Raw genomic sequence first — 17,780 nt, forward strand, 5'->3', positions numbered from 1 at the left:
ACTTGTGAGTTACTAGTCAACTCTTTACCTATTTGAACAATAATTTATGCAAGATGCTTAATAGCTTGTTGACGATGCCTATTCTCGATGTCGAGAACTCCGAGACTCGACCAGAAGGCTCTCTCTTCCTTTCTTTAATATTATGTAAGATTCTTCCGGAGTCTTTGTCCTGGACTTGATTGTGTGTAGCTATTAGTATGTTAACTTTTTCAACTAATCATTTGTAATTTATCTCGTGTTTCACGGTCGTCGAGTAAATATTTATTTTTGCAGGAGTTCAGGGGTAGCAGCAAAGTTTTTTAAAATTTTAGGGTAATTTTAGGAACTTTTTTCAAAAGATTTTAGGTAAAATTTAGGGGTAATATATGATTTTGCTAGGATAAAAACAGATCACATGGTAGTTTATTACATAACAGAAGATTATTACAATTCATCCACACATATCATAAATAATTGCAAGCTATAAAATAAAGCTCTGAAATTTATTAAGTCAAGAATGAAATCTCTAAAGTGTAAAAATGAAATTTCAACTTTACATATTACCTATCAGAAATTAAGTGCATAATTCAGGAACAGGCAAAAGTGAGAATAAATCAAGAGAAAAAATAAATTAACACCAACTTGGATTTTTATTTAATTCTTACCTTCTTAATCAAAACTTTATTATTACCCTTTACCTTACTTTATTAAGAAAACTATTGTGTGATATTATTAGATTTCAAATCAGCAATTTATATTAGAAGTTAGAGAAAAACAAATTAATCATGATCATTTTTCTAATATATTCTTGATATGATTTGTGAGATTCTTTTACCGCCCTCAATAGTGTTGTGGTGATCTTCAACACTCCTCCATAATTTCGAATGGTATCTTTGATTAGTCTAAGAGACATAATAGTATTCTCATGGTGACTCACATTAAGCATTGCTTTATTTATCGCAAAACCTCTCTCAGGATCAGAATTCCCATGTGGCAAAATTAAAACAGTTTTAATTAATGTAGTTAAATTCTTATATTTTAGATTATTGCTTTTTTTATTTATATTTAGCCTATAACTCTAATTTTTTAGGAACACCATGTATCCCGTGTTTATTCTTTGTAGTCGCAGAAAGGATCTATCAATTTCCATGTCATATTAAAAATTAATTCGATATAATTGTGGGCGAATATATCGCATTGATTAAATAATTCTTCTGTAACAAATCAAAATTTGCAATAAAATTGTTACTTTTTAAATTTCAGAAAACGAGAAAAAGAGCCATTTTTTCCCCGAGTGAACAATCTTTTAAATCTTTGCCATTTTAGAATTATTTTTTAGATTATTCAGTTTATACTTTTGTGTTTGACTCATTAGTTACTTAATTCTAGCTGATATTATTATGGAACATATTTTTGCATCACGAAATTTATCCAAAGTTGTGTTCTTCTCTAACAAATTCATGTGAAAAAGTTATCACACATGAATGAGAACTTTATAGGAAGAAAAAAAAGAGGGTTCTGGTAAGAGTCAAATAAATTTCTTTTTAAAGAGATTTTGCGTAATTAACAAAATATAAATTTTAGATTAGCGGAACTCCATGAAAATTTTTTTGGAATTTAAATTATTCATTTGATGAAGTCCATTAATCAACGAAAGTGTTTTAACAAATGTGAGTAATTGATCAATTTTAACTTAGCTGAAGTAGAATTATTGTAACCTATTTTTATGGGCACCATTATGTTAGTAAATAAAGGAAACACACGTCAGTGAATAAAAATTTTATACCCAAAGAGACTAATTTGTTTTTGTTCAAAGCTCATAAACAAAATCATATCAGTTTTAAACAGAAAATGGGATACTTAGCTAACTTATTAAAAACATTTTAAACAATGGGTATAAATGAAGTACCAGTGTCATGCACTTATACTAAAACCTAGACCAGCGTAAATCCATAGGAAATATTTAGAACCCCTTGGAAAAATGAGCTTTTCTGGGCTTATTTTACCCCCTTCTTCGACAAACGCAGTGGATCTCTGGTTCTCATTGCAATCTGTTTTAACATGAAAAGGTTTTAAAGAGGATCCAATTTGATGTTCTATGCAACTTCTGTGGTTACACAGGTTGCCTCTCAAATGAGGAAGAAAAAAAAATTCCCTGTGTTTTACCTTTACATATTATACACACTATATTAAGAGGAAACAATTACTGTGCTCTTGTGTGAGCTATAGTGGACTAACAATATTTATTAGTTTTAATTGAAGGAAAAACAGATGAACATGCTTAAATAATGATATAGTAAATGAAACAGTTTAGTACAGCTGAAATATCATGGTTAAATATCCCATAGATTACACTTTGAGTGGTCACCATTTTTTAAAACACAAAAATAAGAAACAAAATTCCCTGTATTTTACCAGTTTGCAAAGAAAGATTCAAAATTCTCTGCATTTTCCAGGTTTTTCCTGTGGAGGGGCTCATAAACCCATTCACCCTTTTCTCTTGAACAAGACCATTTTGTAATGGCATAGGTTTTTCAGTACAGGGTCGGTTTTATATAATGTCTGTTTTGTTGTCTTTTACAAATTTTGATCACAGAAAATTTCCATTGATTAGCAGGATTTTTCCCAATACCTTAAATTGTTTTGACTGTCTCAGCCGAGGTAGTCGAAGCTATGGACAAGCTCAGTTTGTCCAAAGTCTTACACACAAACGCATCAACAAATTAAGTGTTGTTCAAATGAGAAAGAACTGTACCTGGAATTGCAGATGATGAATTTCTTTGTAAGGAGGAGGTGTCTTCAACTATATTTGAATTGAAGTCATCTACATTGATCAGGAAATTGTCATTATTTACACTATTATTGTCCAAATGGTGAGGTTGTTGTAAGTCTACCAATTTTGTGAACTCTGAAGAGCTTCTCAGCAACTCACAGCTGCTTTGTATGTCTATTAGTAATTTGTCTGCATCTGATTTCTCTTCTTCTGGGCTGAAGTACATAAAACAGGAATCAATTTTAAAAGTAAGAGACTGCGGACAAGGGCACATTTTAGTATATTCAAATCCACGACTTAACAAAGTTACTATTTTCTCCCAGACAATAAATTTAAAAAAGCATTATACATAACATTCATTGACATGATAGGTATAACCAAAACTGTTATACATCCTCATATTTATAGATTTTAAATTTAAAAAAAAAGAAAGAATTGAAGCAATAAAATAGCTGAAAAAAATACAAAACGCACAATAATTTTACATTTTAATAAAATATGACTGTGTGTGGGAGTTGGTGGCAAATTCAGATACTCGGAACACCGTGAAATTGATAAAAAATAAGATTTTTTGTCGACCTAAATCCATAACTTGTTAGGATTTATTTTTTTTTTTTAAATAGTTAAAATCATGTCAAATTTTGTTCAATACCGCATTTCGTAAATAAATTTTTTATCGCATTTCGTAAATAATCATCACAGTAAAAAAATAATTAAAAATCATGAAATCTGTAGCAGTAATTACCGAAAAAAAGATCGACGACGAAATCACGCGAATCGGACACCTTAAATGTGTTTACATTAGAATGTTCTAATAAATAATATCGCATTTAAAAACTACAGAGAAATCAATAGCACTAGCTTCCAAAATTTCAATAGAGTTATTGCCTTAAAAAGTAAATTCTCAAATGCACAATTCAAATTTTCCATAATGTATCGAGACATTAAAGATCCATGAGAAAATCAATATCAATAACTGCCGAAAATACAATCGAAACATTACATCGATTTACGATAATATCGGCGTTAATTGAGCGTGTCAAAAAGTTACTATCTAAATGCATGATTTAAATATTAATTTCTGTAGAAAAGAAGAATTTTTTTTTAAAACTTTTCAAAAAAAAAATTCTTTCTGCAAGAACACCGACAAACGTTCTGTGACAATGGCGCCGTGACTCTGCCACGGGGCTTATTCTACAGAAAATACATCGCTAATGAAAAGTTATGATTAAGAAATGCGCCAGTTGAATTTCATGTGCAATGAAATAGTAAAACAAAGGAAGACTTTTTTTTCTTCTTTAGTTTCTTTTTTGATTTTTCTCCTACTCAGATCATCAAATAATAAGTTACACACATTATTCCATCTCATTACTTTTCTCAGTGCCGGATTAAGCGTACTCTGGGTCCTAAACTAAACTAAACTCAGCGGCGCGACAGCCCATAGAGGGCCATGGCCTACTGTGCCCATCTCAGTTTTCTTGATCTTGGGCTCTGGGGTGCATGAGCAGATGTTCCGGTCAGGTGATCAACCGAACGCGGAACCCCCAGTGTTTAGTTCCCAAGCATGCTTGGTACTCATTTATCGACCCACTGAAGGGATGACAGGCTGAGTCAACCTTGCCAGGCCCGAGGATCGAACCAGGGACCTGTGGCACGACAGCGCTACCGCTCAGCCACCGGGCGTCTTACGCAGGGTCCTAGGCCATTCAAATTTTTGGGGCCCTTAGATCAAATTTTTTTTCTCGTATATTTTTTATTTATTCAAATATAAAAGTATTTATATATCTTTTCATTTAAGAAAGCATATTTAAAATAAAAATAAATAATAATAAATTAAATTTTACTTTATTTTGTTAAATTAGAACAGAAAAATAATCATAACATTTTATAATCATAAAATATTTTTTTAAAATAGATTTTTTTTAAAAAAATCATTGTTTTTCTTAATTTATTTTCAAAAAATCCATTTTAATGGGTAATCCGGCACTGACTTTTCTGCAATATAAATAAAAAGCCATAAGAAATTTAAAGCTTGTTTAGTGTAGTACCTAGTAGTGCAGCTCATATCCTCATGATATCCATTAGAGTGATTATTGGCACTGTCTTCCTCGTAGGTGGTCCTTCTTCCATTCGTCGTTATTGATTCAGTATTATTGAGTAGATCTGGAATGGGATCTTTCTTGCTACTGAGATCACTGCTTTGGGATTCTTTTGGTTTTGAAGTTTCGTTGGATGCCATTTTATTTCTGGTACGAGCCATAATTTGTTCCACCCTCTGTAAAATGTATATACATTCAGAATTCAAATTAGAAATACTTTCGACTAAACCAGGGTGCGTAGCCATCTCTTTCCACAAATAATAAGCACATTTTAAGCACAATATATATTAACAAAATGGAAAATAATTTTCAAAGCTTTTACATGATCACGATAAAATAACTAGTTTCTGACAAAGAACCTTTCTCTTGATTATATCAGTCACTGTAAAAAGATTGAGAGATTTTTCGGTTCGAAAAATGAGGGTGGAAAAAGAAGCCTGAAATTGAGAATATCTAGCAAAATGCAGTAGAGTAACACATGAGAGTGCTAGAATCTCACAGAACTCAGCTCGGTCGTCGTGCGTGAGCAAGAATTGATAAAACATGTAAAATGATTGCCTCTTTCATATGCTATGGGCCGACGATACACCGAAATAGACTGTGGTTGAATAAATTGTGAAAACCACGCTTTTGCATAGTGCATGCCAAAAATCGACATGGTAAAGAAAAAGTATCTTGTTCAAGGGAATATCAAACACTCTTCATAAACAGCCAATAAAAAAAAAACAGGGTGGTCACTCAAATCAGGTACCAAATTTCCCTGATTTTTCCAGTAAAAATCTTAAAATTTCCAGGTAAGTGTTTTTTTTTCTGCTAAAGTGTAGTATAGGTACAAAAAAAGTGCCAATATTAGTGTATTAGTCAATATAATAGTGTAGTATTTCATTTACTGAAAATTACTTTAATTTTAATCTTATTGCTACAAATGTTATTTTTTTAATTAAACAGCTTCTTTAAATTTATATTGTCTTCTATTTCTTGTTGGAATAGTCAGATTAATATGTTTTATAACATTTTCCACCTTCTAAAAGTTAGTTAAAAAAATCATTCATTTTAACTATGCAACGTATATTAACAACAATGTAATACATTAACATCAATGTAATATAATAACAACAATACAAATAAAACTCATATTTAAGCAATATTTTCTTAAATTTAATCATTTAAAGGTCATGTAATAAAAAAAACTTTTAAATTCACTGCTTTTATATACAATAAAAAAAAAATACTATTGAAAAAAAAATCACTGTACATTGAAAGGAAAAAAATAAATTTTTATTACTGTATTATTAGCCTATAACATATTTTTCTGGGCACAAGGAAAATTATAATAATAGGTTTATTTATTGCCTGCATAAAATTAAATAATATTTTTGTAGCAGACAATATTTATCGATATGCTTTTTATTTCTATTTAGTGGCATAGCTAGCAGTGAACAAGAAAGAGCATATGTCCCATTGTAGTATAAAAGATGGGCCAAATTTTTGGAAATTTTTTTTTATATGAATTCCAGAATAAATTTTTATTTCTTTTTAATACCAATTCCAGTTTCATTGACTAATTACAGGCCCAATAAATAGTTTTTATCCCATTTACCTAAAAATTGAATAGGATTGAATAGTTATTGTTGTAGTCTGCTATGCAAGTAAGTTCAATATTTTTTTTTCTTTACTCTAAAAAATAAACAAATAACTACAGAATGTTCTGAATTTTTTTTTTTCTTTAAATACATACATTTTTCAAGCTCTAAGCAAAATGATTGATTTAAAACGTTCTAAATGAAATTAAATTGTTACTAAAAAAATTAAAACTGAGATGCTTACCTCAAATAAATATATTAAATTAAATTTTAAAAAAATAGATTAAAACTTCATTGATTAATTTTAAGTTATAATATAAATAACTTAAATTACAGAACAGTTTCAAAAATTTTATTAGGTTACTGAGTTGAAATATATTATTGTAAATTAACCTTAAGGAATATTTATATTGCTTCTCTTCATATTTTACTTCATTTCATAAAGAAAAGGTGAAATAAGAAATGAAAATAAATAAAAACAAATGTAATGAAAAGAAAAGTAGTGGTGTCTGATTTAGTGGCGTGCAAAAATAATTAATTATTAATTTAAAATAAAAATAATTATATTAACGAAATCTTGCTTTAAACAGAAATTTGTTTTGATTACATTAAATCCTAGTGCTACAGTACAATTAATTATGTATTTTGGTGTTGCACTTAAAACATCAAAAGCGTATCTTGAGAATTTTTTTTTGTAAATTAAAATGAGAAATGTTTCTAAATATTTGTGCAAGATAACCTGTTTTGTTATGGTTTACTTTAATTATTATTATTTCCATTTTCTATTATTAATTAAAATTAATTATTAATTCTATTTCTATTATTATAAAAAAAAAAACTGTACTTTATTACAGATTCCCTTTTCACGGTTGAAAATTTCAAATGATGTTGCCATTCATTTAACAGCCTATGACTTATTGAAAACTGATATTTATAAGTTAAAAATCATTATTTCTAAATCTTAATTTTTTTTACTTAATATTAAGTTTAAAATTTTGGTCATCTGGTTGACCAACTTGAAACCTGTCCCTTGAACAAATAATGAATTAAGCCCACAGACTAAAAGAAGAGAATTTTGATGCAACAAAAGTATTGCTGAGTTGATAATATTTCAAGTTTGTTACAATAAATTTACGTCTAAATAAAAGTGGATATAACGGATGGTAAAATAATTTAAACTAAGAGAAAAATTCCAGCTTTTCTTTGACATTCCCTGATTTTTCCAAGTTTTTTATCCAAATTTCCCTGGCTTTTCCAGGTTTCTTCCAGTAAAAAAAAAATTCCCTGATAATTCCAGGTTTTCCAGGTGGGTGGCCACCCTGAAAAAAGCACCTTTAAGAGCTTTTAAGAAACGAAAATTGAAAATAAGCACCATTAAGCACTTTTTAAAAACGTTATGCACCATGTGGTACCATGGTTTTAATGACAATAGAAATGTATCATATAAATATCTTAAAAAAGCAGCATTTTGTTTCACTTTGTCAACACAGAAAACTACAAATTTTGTCTTAATTCTGCAATTTGGGTGTCAGCAGCAAAAACTTCTGATAAAATATCCTTGTTCAATTTTGTATTTAATTTTATATATTGAACCTGGTATGTTGCGAAAGATGTAAAAATGAACAAGAGTGAAATTTTGCAAAGAAAATATCTGGGAAGTTTTTACGCAAATTAAAATAAAGTGCCATTTTTTTTTACACATATTTAAAAATAATGAAGAGATTAGAGTATTAGACTGAGTCAAAAAGAAAATACTCTAATTTCTCATATTATCTGAAATATATCGGAATTTTTAAAAACCGTGTGAAAATTAATTTCAATAACTGCCAAAAAAATAAATATATATATATATTTGGAACACAACAAGGGTTTACATTACTGTGGGCATAATTGAGCTCGTCTAAATGTGATTATCTAAATACAGGGATAAAAAATTTTGGATTACTTTTTTTCGTTCAGCTCTTTCTTCTTCTTCCTTTCTAAGTTTTTCTTCAAGCTCAATTCTCTGTTTTTCAGCTTCTTCTCGAGCTTTTCTTTCGAGCTCTTCTCGCTCCGCCTTCTGCAAAAGCATGTTGCAATGCTTTAATATTAAGAAATAACCAAATTAAAGTATAAACAATTCATTCTTGACGGGTGATTAATCTTTCATTTATTATTTCAGCACCTACCTTTCATTAGAAATTTCATCAAAAGAAATTTTTAATTTAACACTACATTTCAAACCTAGCACACAACATATAAAAAAGATTTATCAGATGACATAAACAAGCATAGACAAAAAATTAACACAAAGCAAATCATTCGTGCAATAATTGTCCATAAAAAATAATATTACCCAGAAAAGATAGATTAAATATTAAAGAAAAGTAATTATAAAAAAATAATTATAAGAAATATGATTATAATAAGTCTACGCAGGTGAATACAAGTAAAGGACTCAACCATTACTTAAATATTAATTTCTGATCAATATTAATGTCTAACTTTCTTTTTACTTCATTTTTTAGAAAGGTACCTATTTTGTGAAAATTTAGACATAATTTGTGAAAATAAAAAATTATATTAAAATATCAACACAATATGGTAAAGTAAGACAATATTTTCAAAAATTGTTACTACAAATAAAAAGCATTTATGACTGGTAAATTTCTATACATTTTTCCTCACACATTCAAAAATAATTTTGCTATTGTAAAATTTTGGCCTTAAAATTGTATTCAAATTTAAAAATCCATAAAAATCATCGTTCATAGTTAAATTTCAACTTTAATTTAATAAAAGCATACATTTAACAGTACTAGCACTAAAAGTTATTATGAAAACATTTTTGACTAAGTCATACAAAATAAAATTCGACTGAGAAAAAAAAGTTTCATAGAAAATAATAAAGCTCTGTTAGAATAAATTTACAATAGTGTTTAAGATAATGTTTGAATGCTTAAAATAATGTTTGAATGTCAACTTCCTGTACAGTTTATAGGGGGAGAGCCTCGTTGTTCCATTTTAAAAAATTCAGCGAAAAAAAAAAGTTCGATTTGATACAGCGTAAGCTACCGGTTAGGCTTACTACATTGCAATATCTGACCAAACACGCGGTGCCTTTTCGTAAAAGACAGCCGACGGAAAAGCTCCTCTTTTCCATAGATTGCAACGAAAACGGGCCTTGCCTTTTTTAACAGTATTTTGTGAAATTACCATTTTTTCTAAAGTTGAATTTGTGAAGGTACCGCTAAACGGTTGTAAATTTACCATGGGCAGAATGCAGATAATTTGAGTGATGACAGGCAGAAAAGTTTTCCAATATAGTAAACAAAAACCTTCATTTTTTCTGAAGTAATCAGTAGATGGGTACAAATCATAGGAGGGAAAACAGCTTCCAAACAAAGTTTTTTTTTAAAAAAAAAGCTGGTGGGAAATATACTTCCCTAGTCCTTATAAATAATAATAGTAAAAAGGAAGAACAATCTACTTGTCGCATTTCCTCTTCTTTTCGCCTCTGTTCCTCCATTTCTCGTTGTTGTTGTTCTTCAATGGCTTTCCTCAATTTCTCTTCTTCAAATTGTCGATGAATTGCAGCTAAGCGAATTTGTTCTTCTTCGACTCTTTTCTGTTCTGCTTCTTCTAATCTTATGCGTTCTTCTTCTTGCCTCCTTCACAAATAAAGTATAAATTTATGTTATTTCATTGTGTAACAATAACTGAGGTAGAAAAATTAAAAAAAAAAAAAATTCGTAGCAAACTACATAATTTAACAAGTGTAGTAACTATAATTATTTTTTTGAATAATGTAGTGATTACAAACTACTTTTGAAACAGTTTAAATTTGTCTATTTCTGAGAGATAGATTTTACAGAAGGATTCAATTTATACTCAAATAAAAAAAAAAGTGTAAGATCGGAACAAAAAATGGTTTAGAACAATTGGCTTACATTAGAAATTTATAATTATTATTAGAACCATCAATTTATTCTAAACCATTTTTTTGGACATTCAACTTTTTAAGTCTTATTCAAGAAACTCTAGAAAATTAACAAACATATTAACCACACTTTCTTTAAAAAAGATTCAGTTGGTTTATTTATTTACATTATTGAGAGAGAGATTAAAAAAATACAAACTATTCAAATCAAGTGATTTGAATCATACCCTGTTAAAAATATACACTTTTGAAAAAAAAAGTACAAAAACATTCACATTAAAATTGCAATTTAAATTAATTAATTTAATTAATTAATCATTGATTTAAGTCAAATATATTTTTATAATTTATAAGTTTAATTTTTGAATATATTCTTCTGCATGTGATTTTTTTAATATCTTATTTTAGTGATATTGAAGGTTTTTATTCCCAGAGAAAAAAATTAGATGGGATAAGGCATATGATTTGTTATTTATTGTTTAAAATAGACAAATAATTAAAAAAGATAAAATAGGCCTTAAAGTAAAGTGAAACTTTTATATTATAACCTTTTTTCAGCAGACTGCAGAATAATTTGCTGTATAATAATAATAAGGATGGAACAGCACCATTTCAAAGCAGAAAAAAAAATGTATTTCGGAACAAATAAATTTGGTTTTAAAAGCAGATCAAATAATTATTATCAGAGCAGTAGAGTGCTTAAAAATTAAATTTTTGAACACATAAATTTATGTCATATTTAACAGAGCTGGAAAGAAAATGCTTTGTTAAACAATGTGACAGAAATCCAAGGAAAAAAAAAAAATTACTTAAATAAACATGATACTGAAAAAAAGTACATATGTTTCAGTAAAAAAAGAACAAATCAATAAAAACATTTAACATCAATTTAATGCAACAACGCTTTATTATAGGTTAAAAAAAATAGCCGAGAATAATTTGAACTTTCATGAATAAAGACATTTTTTTTTTATTACATGTGAAGAATTAGCTAAGCAAATAAAAATAATATTAAAAATAAGTCTCACATTCCAAAAGTAAATGAATCTTATTTGATAGAAAAATATTAATATAAAACAAAGAAGAAAAGTGAGTAGATTTTGTTAATAAAAACATTTATATTTTAAATTTAACAATAACTTAAAACAACTCAACAAAAATATTAATAAAACAAAGCATGTCTATTGGCATTCTCTTCCAACACTATTAATTACGGATATAACGCATTCGGCTGCGATTGTTTGGCCAATAATTCGGCAAAGTATTTTTTGTAAAAATATTTTCTGAAGTAGTTTTTGTTAATTTGAATAGATTAATAAAAGATCAATTAATCTAAAATAGTATTCCTTATTGTACATTAGTAGAAATAGTTTTACTTCTAAGAATGTACCAGGCCAAATATTCAGCAAAGTATGTATGTTATTGACAAAGTTTTTTTTTTAATAAATTAAATTAAGAATAATCAAAAATAGTATTTTTTTATCATACATTATTAGAAATAGTTAATTTCTAATATTCATCCGCTAGCAAATTTATGTTCTAAAAGACTAATAAGAAAGCGAAATATGAAGAATACTTGTTTTGAACTGCTGATTTTTTTTCATCATCAAGTCAATTTGGTTATTTTTTCAACACTTTTTGATATTTTCTGTTTTTATTATAGCACAGCATTTTGACGGAGCATTTCTCTATTCTTTTGTCACATTTTCCTTTACACTAAGACAGATAACGAAGAAACAGTGCTCTTAGAAAAAAAAATTTGTTTTTGTCGATTTTATCATGAGATAGCAGATAAAAGGGTTTCTACTAGACTTTTTTCTTAAAAAAATACAGTATAATTGGGAAACTGAGATGCTAAGCTTTAAAATTTTCTGTCAAAAGATCAATTTTTATTTTATCTGTTTCACTTTAGTACATAATCTTTTACTTTAATGATATTTCAGAGCGTTTTTGATAGACTATATTTTTTCAAAATATTTTCCCGGAAAATATTATTAATAAGCATTAAAGTTTTGTTTTAAGAATTAAGAGAATTTCTTTTTTTTAACGTCAGTTTTTATTCATCTTAAATATTTCTAATGGAAAATTATTATACCTTTCCCTTCAACCAATAATAGTTTTGATTAATTTTAAATAACTTATTTACAGATAAAAATTATATTTATTAATATTTTCTTCAGAAAAAATGAAGCTGTATGGCAATCAAGTATTTGGTATTCAATCGATTTTTGTTGTTGTTGTTGAATATTCTGCGTAATCACTATTACAGGGGTGATTGTGAGCCCAAATCAAAATTTCTGAAACTTTCTTGAGTAAAATCAGTGATGACGCAATTCAAAAAATTTGTCTTTATAAATTTAAATCATTGATATTTTCAAAACATGAAACTCTAATGACTTTTTTGTGTAGCCAAATTCCCAAAAGTTCAGCTTTTTCTTCCATAATTTCTAATTTTTTAAATCAGAAACAGCACTTAATGTAATAGCGACATCTTTTCTCTTTTTTTTTTCCTCTTTTTACCATAATTATATTTTCAAGCAAGTTAATAAAACAATTTTCGAGTTTTTTGTGTAGCCAAATTCCCAAAAAATCAGTTTTTTCATCCATAATTTCCAATTTTTTAAATCAGAAAACAGCACTTAATGCAATAATGACATGCTAATATCATTTCTCTTTTTACCATAATTATATTTTCCTGCCAGTTAATAAAACAATTGTGTAGCCAAATTCCCCAAAATTCAGCCTTTTCTGGTTTACCAGATTATTTATAATAATTATACAGATTATTATACATAACAGGGGTCTGTCTAGGTTTTTCTGAGAGGAACCTATTTTGTGAAAATTTAGACATAATTTGTAAAAAATTAAAAATTATATTTAAAAATCTACACAAAAATATGGATGTATCGTTTCTTAAGGGATACAAAAATAAAATTTTAAGAAAACGTATTTTGTGAAACTACCCTTTTTCCTAAGATTGAATTTGTGAAACTACCGTTTTTCCTAAAGTTGAATTTGTGAAGGTACCGCTAAATGGTAGTAAATTCGGCCTGGACAGACCCCTGTATAAGAATTTTTGTTATTATTTGTAATAACAAAAATTCTGAAATCACAGAAGTTTAAAAGATAATTTGCTCTAGAAATGATGTTTTTTCTTTCATTTTTTGAAAAAACATGCTCATTTTTAAAAAACAGAATAAAAACATTTTATATTTTAATCAAATATGACTATGAGTGGGGATTTTGTTACAGATTCAGATATTTAGAACACTATGAAATTGGGGGGAGAGGGTAAATTCCATTTTAAAAATTAGATTTCTCGACGACCTAAATCCATGACTTTTCATGATTTTTTTTTTTAAAAAATGGTTAAAATCATGACATTTCATGACTTTCCAGTTGCGGAGATACCCTTTTTGTAATTTGAGTACTTTTTAATTGTTATGGCATATTTACTTTGAATTGTTATTGAATACATCGCCTTCTGTGATTTGTACTATGAGTTCTTTACTTACTTTAGTTCTTCTAATCTTATCCGTTCTAATTCTGCCTCTTTTTCAGCCTGCTCTCTGGCTAATCTGCGCTTCTCAGCCAAAGCGATTCGTGCCTCTTCTTCCGAGGTTATCCGCACCTTCGTGTCTTTGCTTGTGCTATTTTCCATTTGAGTTTTATTTTCCATTGTCGACAACGGTGTCTCTCTAGATTTCAAATTCATTTCATTAGAAGTGCTCTGATTTGAAATCTGGGTTTCCTTCTCTACTTGAGAAGAGCTTTGATTTGTAATTTGTGTTTCCTTCTCTATTTGAGAAGAGCTTTGATTTGTAATTTGTGTTTCCTTCTCTATTTGAGAAGAGCTTTGATTTGCAATTTGTGTTTCCTTTGCTGTTTGCAAAGAGCTCTGATTTGTAATTTGTGTTTCCTTTTCTGTTTGGTAAGAGCTTTGATTTATAATTTGTGTTTCCTTTGTCGTTTGAGAGGAAATTTCGACAGAGTCATTTCGGGCCGAAACATGCAATTGGTTTAAGATTTCTGAATCATCTTTTATTGTCTCTTTTATATTAGGGGAAGACACACTCATATCTGATAATGTATTCTTTACTTTTAACTCAACTTCAATGCTTTTTCTGCTTTGAGACACATTCTTACTGAGGTGTTGTTGTGTATCATCCAGTTTGGTACCAGATGGCTTCTGAGCCTGCAATGAAAATTTTGTAAATTAATAAACATACAAATAATTTTGAATACAATCGAACTCAGATTTAACAAAAAAATCGAAAATATTTGGCAGATAGAATATTAAGACTATTTTTTAACGAGCCAACTCAGGTTTTAACACCTTAACGATCGGTTAACTTTCAAGAAAACGGTCATAAAAAAGCCTATTTTGCCAAATACACGTATTTGATTAGTGCTGATATCTAGTTTAAAAAAAACTATCTACAATTACCTTAAAAATATCCTGGTATTGCAAGAATATTTCATGACTTAACAAAGTTACTATTTTCTAAAAAAAAAAAGAAAAAAGAAAAAAGAAAAAAAAAACTAAATTTAAAAAAGCATTATAATAATATTCATTGAAATCATAGGCATGACTAAAACTGTCATACTCTGCATCTTCATATTTGATTTTAAATTTAAAAAACAGAGTAAAGAAAGATTTGAAGCAATAAAATAGCTGAAAAAAATACAAAATGTGCGAAAATGCTTTCCATCTCTTAAATTTGTCCACCAGTGTGTATATTTGCACTTCAAAATTTTCAAAATTTTTAAGTAAAAAAAAAAGATTCATTGCGTTCATAAGCTTTTGTTCGCTGGCCACAAGTTGTCAAACCAATTTATGCTAAAAAACATAGCTCGGAGTACAGAAAAGTCTCCAAATAGTCTCCTTCACCTGAAAATAGTTGCTTTTTTAACCTTTTCAGACAAAAGAAGTTTCCGTAGTCGCCTCGGGCTAAAAATAGTTGCATTTTAGTGGCCTGTGGCAACCCTGCTTCCCAGACAACCTGGGTGAGCCACCAATGTGCCATGGCAGCTCCCACATATGAGGAAAAAGTATGAGCTCTGGTATCAAAGCATGTGAGAAGCATAAAAAATGAGAAAGGTTTGTTAACTAAAAATAACATAAAAATTTATAATAAAATATAAATGGAAGAGAGAGATGTCATGTAAATACTTCCAAAAATGATTTAAAAAAATATATTTTCATAATAAAGTTACCCGAGTCTGTCTAGTTTTTTGGAGAGGTACCTATTTTGTGAAAATATAGACATAATTTGCGAAAATTAAAAATTATATTAAAAAATCAACACAAAAATAGGGTAAAGTAAGACAATATTTTCAAAAATTGTTACTACAAATAAAAGTCATTTATGACTGGTAAATTTCTATACATTTTTTCTCATATATTCAAAAACAATTTTGCTATCTTAAAATTTTGAACTTTGTATCCAAATTTAAAAATTCATAAAAATCATTGTCCATAGTTAAATTTCAAATTGACTTTAATAAAAACATGCATTTAACAGCACTAAAAGTTATTTACATTATAAAATTTTCTACTTGCTCATTCAGAAAAAAACTTCACCAGGAAAAAAAAAATTTCATCAAAAAAATAAAGATCAGTTAGAATAAATTTACAATAATGTTTGACTTCCTGTAAAGTTGATAGAGGGAGAGCCTTATTGTTTCATTTGAAAAAACTCAGCATAATTCACCCGGGATGAATCGTTTATTTATTATTTTTTTTACGGGGATACAAAAACAAAATTTTAAGAGCAGGGATCAGATTGGCCAAAAGGCAAAAAAGCTGAATTTTCAAACTAGTAAATCTTACGTGATTTATAGCAAAATTATCAGCAACATACTCGCATCGAGTTTTGCTGATGTTGTAATGCCTACATATAGCAAGAATCGTCGATAGAAAAACTGCCACATTTATAGTAACTAATTCAAGAAAAAAACCTACTTTTTACAAGAATCGCGATAAAGGATTTTAAAAATGCGTGAATACAAATAGCGATTTAGAATTTTAAAGTCACGTGAATATAAATCCCGATATTAAAATCACATGAATGAAACTCGATATTGGATTTCAAAAATGTGAAAATACAAATAATGATGGGTAATTTTCAGATCACGTAAATACAAACTACGATGCATAATTTCTAAATGGAGTGAAAACGAATCCAAAGCCTGATTTTTAAATACGAAAATAGTTGTTGATATTACAACCGTAAAAACGAACAACGACATTCGATAAACTCGTGTGAATACGAATCGCTACATAGAATTTTAAAAATGCCTCAATACAAATCTCATAAATAAGAATTGCAACGAACGATATTGAAATTGGGTGAATAAAAATCGTAACATGCAACTTTTAAATCAGGTAAATACGCAAATACGAGCTATCTAGGAGTTGGGTAAAAATGAGAAAAATCTTATTTTCTGCTCTTAAAAGCTAATAGCTGAAATAAGTAGATATGCGGAAGGGTTGGCAGCTATGTAGTTTGAATTTTCTATATATCTTTCGATATATTATCAGGGTGCGTAGCCAAATCCTTGAATCAAAAATAAGTACTTTTTAAAAACTTTTCAAGCACTTTACAAAAAATTTCAAGCACTCAAAAAATTCATATTCAATCAATGATATTATTGAAAAACAAAAACTTCTTATAAAGAGTTTTAACGTTAAAAAAAAAACCAAAAAGAAACGGACGTAAATCAAAACAATCAGTACTTTCCCACATCACCGAGTGAATTCAACTTCACCCTGAACTCGGAACAAAAGTACCCTTACCCCCTACGTCAAAAAAGTGTTTGAAGTAAAATAAAATAAACAAGAATAAAATTAAATTAAATTAAAAAGAAAAACATTTCATAAGGATCTGATATTCTCTATCCGAATTAGTTTCGGTTTTAAGTGTGCGCGCATGCGTAAGTCATAACGTGGGTACGACATGAAGTCCGCGTGAATGATTACGTAGCAAACACCCCATTTTTCGTGAAATGCGTGGGATCCATCAGATATCACTGAAGAAAAAAAATATTAATTGTGGAAAAAAAGCACTTTTTAAGAACACCAGCTGGAAAAAGCACCTTTAAAAGCTTCTAAAAACGAAATCCCCAAAAAAGCACCTTTAAGTACTTTTTACAAACGCTACGCGCCCTGATTATAATAAAATCGGAAATAGATATAATTATTTTATTTCAACTGCTGAGTTTTCAGTAAAAGAGGAATATATATATATATATATATATATATATATATATACACACACACTTTTAGAGAATCGGAGTTTCTGATAAAAAGCTGAAATTCGAGAGACAAAAGCGAAAAATGTGGAAATGCGCTAAAAAGCGGAAAAATCTCATCCTTGTAAGAGGCAGAGAGAAGAACTTGCTTTTTTAAAAGTATTTTCCTAAAA

General features: G+C 28.4%; 1 protein-coding gene across 4 annotated transcripts in view; it reads right to left on the bottom strand.

Annotated features, from left to right (window-relative positions):
- Nucleotides 1-17,780, bottom strand: part of LOC107457054 (uncharacterized) — a 63,538-nt gene that overhangs the window by 7,022 nt on the left and 38,736 nt on the right. For all 4 annotated transcript variants that reach the window (XM_071182940.2, XM_016075096.4, XM_087166997.1 and 1 more), the window contains exons 7-11: nt 13,869-14,548; nt 9,904-10,084; nt 8,380-8,493; nt 4,801-5,027; nt 2,735-2,967 (exon numbers count right to left, since the gene is read on the bottom strand). In XM_071182940.2, the coding sequence (XP_071039041.2) occupies nt 2,735-2,967; nt 4,801-5,027; nt 8,380-8,493; nt 9,904-10,084; nt 13,869-14,548 (1,435 nt within the window). The remainder of the gene's footprint in view (nt 1-2,734; nt 2,968-4,800; nt 5,028-8,379; nt 8,494-9,903; nt 10,085-13,868; nt 14,549-17,780) is intronic.

The sequence above is a fragment of the Parasteatoda tepidariorum genome, chromosome 7 (genome assembly GCF_982258835.1).
Source record: "Parasteatoda tepidariorum strain Cologne lab strain chromosome 7, Ptep-v5.0, whole genome shotgun sequence".
NCBI classification, from domain to species: Eukaryota; Metazoa; Arthropoda; class Arachnida; order Araneae; family Theridiidae; genus Parasteatoda; species Parasteatoda tepidariorum.